The 5044-nt window shown below is 54.5% G+C and overlaps 1 protein-coding gene across 1 annotated transcript; it reads right to left on the bottom strand.

Annotated features, from left to right (window-relative positions):
• Positions 1–515: 515 nt before the first annotated feature.
• Positions 516–4027, bottom strand: ADRA2A (adrenoceptor alpha 2A). The gene has a single exon (XM_038141482.1). It carries the CDS (start codon positions 3798–3800, stop codon positions 2466–2468), a length of 1335 nt encoding a protein of 444 aa, XP_037997410.1. The 5' UTR covers positions 3801–4027; the 3' UTR covers positions 516–2465.
• Between the last annotated feature and the right edge of the window lie 1017 nt (positions 4028–5044).

Genomic DNA, 5044 nt, shown 5'->3' with positions numbered 1-5044 from the left:
GGTGGAAGGGCAAGCAAGCTCTAGCTGCTGGGGGCTGAGAATAAAGGCCCATATAGGTGGACACTCCTGCATGTGTCACAAAATGTTGCCTTCCAGCCTAATTGCTTCTAATCCCATTTGCAAAGTGATTATTAAAAACCCTCCCAATAGCTGCAAACACCATGCCAGGCAGGCATCCCCAGGCTGCACTCCCAGGGTGCAAATCACACCCTCAAACCCTGCGCTCTTTTCTTTAACAAACACATGAATGCCCTTCCTGTGGCACAAAGAGGGGAGGGGGGTGGAAATACCCAAGAAATATCAAGGACTCATTTGTTATTATGCCACTGCATAATGAACAGAGCCATTGTTCCTACCTGGGCGGACAACCCCTTTCAGACAACACGAGTGCTTTTCCCAGCGTGTTCTTCAAAAAACGGCCAGACCAAAGCTACCGGCAGCTCGGTGAACATTTCAGAAAATAAAACACAGTACAATAAAACAGCTAACATTATTCAGAGGATTTTCACACTTGATCTGTAAACGCTTTTTTATTTAATAAAAATAATCATCCATTATAGCAACTTCTGCTCGTGGTTTGGTTTTGTTTTTGTTTTTTGATTTTTGTTTTTTTTTTTTTTACATTAAAGCACAGTTTATTTGCTTTCCTCACCTCTTGAGGATTCAGTTCTGAAAATGCAAGTGAATGTAAACACTGCTCTCCAAGTCCCAAGATGCATCTGGGGACACTTGGAGTTAATTAGAAAGTCAAAAGAGAGAGCAAAATCAACAAAACACTTTCCAAAAGTAAAAACGTATTTTTAAAGTCTCTTCCTGTGTACCATACAATTCCAGAGAAGGCAAATTCATTTATACATTCAACGTATACAAACTTTGCTTTCTCCAAACCATTTCTGTGACTTGTCAGCATTTGATAAAGCTGTTTTCTTAACATTAGAAACTTGCAGATTCATTTATTTACTGTGTTAAATCAAAAGTTTTTCCTATAAATATTCTCCAGAAATTTATTCATGGCACAAGGATGTTAGATTTGTTCTGTCCATTTTTGTTTTGGATTTTTTTTTAGCACAAAGAGCTGAAAGCCATTTCAGGAAAGAGTGTAAAAGCAGTATTAACTCTCCCTCCTGCTCCAATCTCACAATATTTACACTTGGATTAAAAAAAAAAAAAAGAAAAGAAAAGCCTAATTACACTATAAAATAATGGAGAAACTGGAAGTTAAGTTTCCCATTTCAGAGTTTTGCCTTGTATAAGACTGAAAGAGGGATGCTTCCCTATTTCCTAGGAAAGATGAGACTGGCAGGTTAAAAACTGAACTCTTTCTTAATTGAGAAAGACGAATGGCCACTGTGCACAAACCTCTTCCTCCCTGCAGGAAATCCTGCAGGAGTTAAACCATCACACATCAGCACAGATGAGATAACATGATATGCAGAGCCCTGCTGTTTGCTTTGAAACGTTACCTATTTACAGTTGAGGTGGAGGAAGCAAGTGAGCATCGAACACATTTCAGTGCTGCAGAGTGGTACAATATCAAACAAGATTAACTCGTGGGGAGCTTGGCAGGGTCCCAAGGCTCACGTTGCAAGGGAGACAGTCCCTGTTGCCTGGGACATCCCTGCCTGCACAGCAAAGCCACCGCTCCATCGGGCTCTGCTCTCACGAGTAACGAGACGGCAGGTGCCATCTCAGCTGTGTTGTGTCACAGGCAACACAGAAATTAAACAGAAACAGGTATGACATTAAAAAAAAATAGCAACAAAAACAGCCAGTCTGGTGAGGTCTGTGATCCTAAGCCTTAGAGGAAAAAAAAAAAAATAAAAAAGACAGGAATTTGGGAATTTTGGTAATATTACCAAACTGTCAGGAGGATGGCTCTAGTTGTTCAGTTGTATTGAGTGAGGGGCTTTATAGGGGGTAGGAAAAGAAAGACTTGTAAGGTATCAAAGATAATTAAAGCATTCACAGTTTCAAAGCTGCTTGCCTTACAAAAATTAAGACATTCAAATTCAAGAATACAATACTGTATTTTACAAGGTGGTCAAAATTCATTACATTTACAATGAGGGGGGAAAAAGACACAACAAAATAAAAAAGCCAACACCTCTGGTGTGGCATACTCCCTCTTTGTTGTTCATCTTGCAGAGCTGCACGATGTTTGCCTTTAAAGAGTCAAACTAAGCAGTCATGAGAATATCCACTGAGAGATTCTGGCAAAAGAAAAAAAAATAAACCAAGCAAGTCAAAGGCCATCCTCCCCTGGCAAGTCAAATGCACAGCTCGGACCTCCACTTGCCTGCTGCTCCTCACTGCTGCTGCCCGGTGCTCCCAGAGGCTCATCTCAGCTTTTAAAGGCTTCCTGCTCATGAGCTGAAGGAAACCATCCCATGCAAGCGCAGCCCAAGAGAGACGTACTTTACACTCCTACAAAGTCTTAGTTAGTCCTGCCGATAGCAAAGGGTCCTTCAAACACTCCTTTTCCTCTCTATCCTGCAGAGGATCCTTTTGAAAGCCCGTCTGAAGTCATGGTTGAAAATGGTATAGATGACGGGGTTCAAGGAACTATTGCAGTAACCGAACCAGAAGAAGAACTTGAAGAGGGTGTCGGGCACGGAGCAGCTCTCGCAGACGGCCGTCAGCGTGTAGGTGAAGAAGAAGGGGAACCAGCAGATGACAAAGACCCCGATCACCACTGCAAGCACAAAGGTGAAGCGCTTCTCCCGGTTCTGCCTGCCTCTCCAGCGGGACCCTTTGGTGTTCCTCTCCTCCTCTGTCTTCCTGGGCAAACTGTCCCCGGGCTTAATTTGGCTCAGCTTAGTCTTGGTCTTTCCTTTCATTGGTCTCTCTGATTTCTTACACTGGTTGTTTTCCTGGTGCTCAGAGGAAGAGGTCTCCTCCATATCTATGCCATTGACCTCTCCCTCTTGCCCGCCACTGCCTCCTGCTGCCTTCTCCCCATTGAGCTGTGCTGTGGCTGGCAGGTCCTCCTTGTCAGTCAAGCCATTCTGCTTCTTCTCAGGGCGCTCTGCCCGCTTGTTCGGCGGGACCCTTGTTCTCCTCTTGGCTATCTGGTAGATGCGCATGTAGACCAGGATCATGATGAGGCAGGGGGCAAAGAAGGAGCCGATGCTAGAAGAGATGATGTACCATTTCTCATCGTTGATCTTGCACCCTGCCACCCCCTGGTCAGCCTGCTGCCCGCTCTTCTTCTCAATGGAGATGAGTGGTGGGAAGGAGATGACAGCCGAGATGACCCAGACGATGAAGATGATGCATTTGATGCGTCGCGGGGTACGCTTGAGGTTGTACTCGATGGCTTGTGTGATGGACCAGTACCGGTCCAGGCTGATGGCACAGAGGTGCACAATGGAGGAGGTGCAGAACAGCACATCCAAGGCCAGGTAGATCTCACACCAGACTTTACCGAAGTACCAGTAGCCCATCACCTCATTTGCCAGCGAGAAGGGGATGACCAGCGTGGCCACCAGGATGTCAGCTGAGGCTAAGGAGACCAGGAAGAGGTTCTGTGGGGCTTTGAGCGCCCGGCTGGTGAAGACAGCGATGATGACCAGGACGTTGCCAAAGACGGTGAAGAGCATGAGCAAGCTGGCCAGGCTGATGAGAGTGATGGTGGTGTGCAGAGGGTACGGCATGCCCCAGCCCGGGCCGGCCCCGCTGTCGTTGAAGGTCCCATTAGTGCCGGGAGGGGGGTAGCCCTCCTCCTCCTCCAGCTGCCGCTGGTACTCCATGGAGGAGAAGAAGTGGCCCCTCTCCGTGAACGGGCGCTCCAGGTTAAACATCAACCCCGGCTGCGCGGACACCCCCGCCCTTCGCCCCGGCTCCACCCGCGCCGCGCCCGGCTCCGCGCGGCTGCTCCGCGTCCTACTGTGCCGCCGGCCGGGGCAGAGCGGCGCGCCGGGGGCCGGGGGGCTGCGGGCGGGCACGGCGCATGCTGGGCGCTGCCGCCGGGACCCCCCGAGCGCGGCGGGGCGGGCGGAGCGGGGCCGAGGCTGGAGCTGCAGCCGGCCGCGGCTGCTCTGCCTCGCTCGCCGCCGAGCAGCTTTATAGCCCCGGATCGGGCCGGGGCTGCCGCGTCAGCCCCACGTGGGGAGCTGCCCCCGGTGCGCGCACACGCACACACAGACACAGACAGAGACACACATGGACGGGCAGACACACACACGGGCAGACACACGCACAGCCCGACTCGCACCCTGCACCCACACGGACACTCGCGTCCCCCGCGCACGCCCCTCGCTCAGCTCTCACGCCCGCTCCGCGCACACACCGCACCCGCTCGCACCGCCTGTATTCGCAGATCCGCTCGCTCCCCGGCACCTCCGCGCACACACCCGCACCCACGGTCACGCTGTCCCCATCCCACGGTCTCGCCCGGCCCGGCTCTCCGCCCCGCCCGGAGAGAGGAGCGGCCCCGCGGAGCGGACCCCGCTGTCCCCGGGGATGGGCGTGCGAGGGGCGGCTGGAGGCGACAACCGTGCCGCCGCCGCGCAGGTTCCGCGGGCCGGCCGGGGGTGCACAAAGACGGGCCGGGAGGCAGTGAAGTCTGCCGCCCCGTTCCGCGTGTGCGCCGGGGAACGGACGGGCTCCGGTGTGCGCTCCGGTGTGCGGCCGTGCTGGCTGGGAGCCCCGAGGGCCGCGCTTTCCCCGCGGCCCCGCGTGTCAGCCAGGGAGGGCTGAGCTGCCGGCCCCGAGGGCGGGGGGCCCGGCGGGGATGGAGGGGCCCCGGGCGCGGAGGTCCCCGCGGAGCGGGCGGGCGGCGGCCCCGGGCAGCGCGGGGGGGCAGTGGCACCTGGCGGCCGCGGCGCCTCACTGCACCCGCCGGGCGAGCGGCGGCCCCGGTGCGGCGGCCCCCGACGGCCCAGGGGAGGACGGGGTGGCACGGCAGCCGGGGATGGGGCGGCCCCGCACTCCCGCACCGACCGCGGCCCGGCTCAGCCCCGCTGCGAGGGCGTGCACGGCGGCCCCGCGCCACAGCACAGGCTCAGCACACGCGCTCCTGGCGGTACCCCAGGGGCAGCAGGCC

This window comes from Motacilla alba, chromosome 6 (genome assembly GCF_015832195.1).
Source record: "Motacilla alba alba isolate MOTALB_02 chromosome 6, Motacilla_alba_V1.0_pri, whole genome shotgun sequence".
Lineage (NCBI taxonomy): Eukaryota > Metazoa > Chordata > Aves > Passeriformes > Motacillidae > Motacilla > Motacilla alba.
The sequence above is the reverse complement of the archived record's forward strand: the minus strand, read 5'-3'. Positions and strand labels throughout refer to the sequence as shown.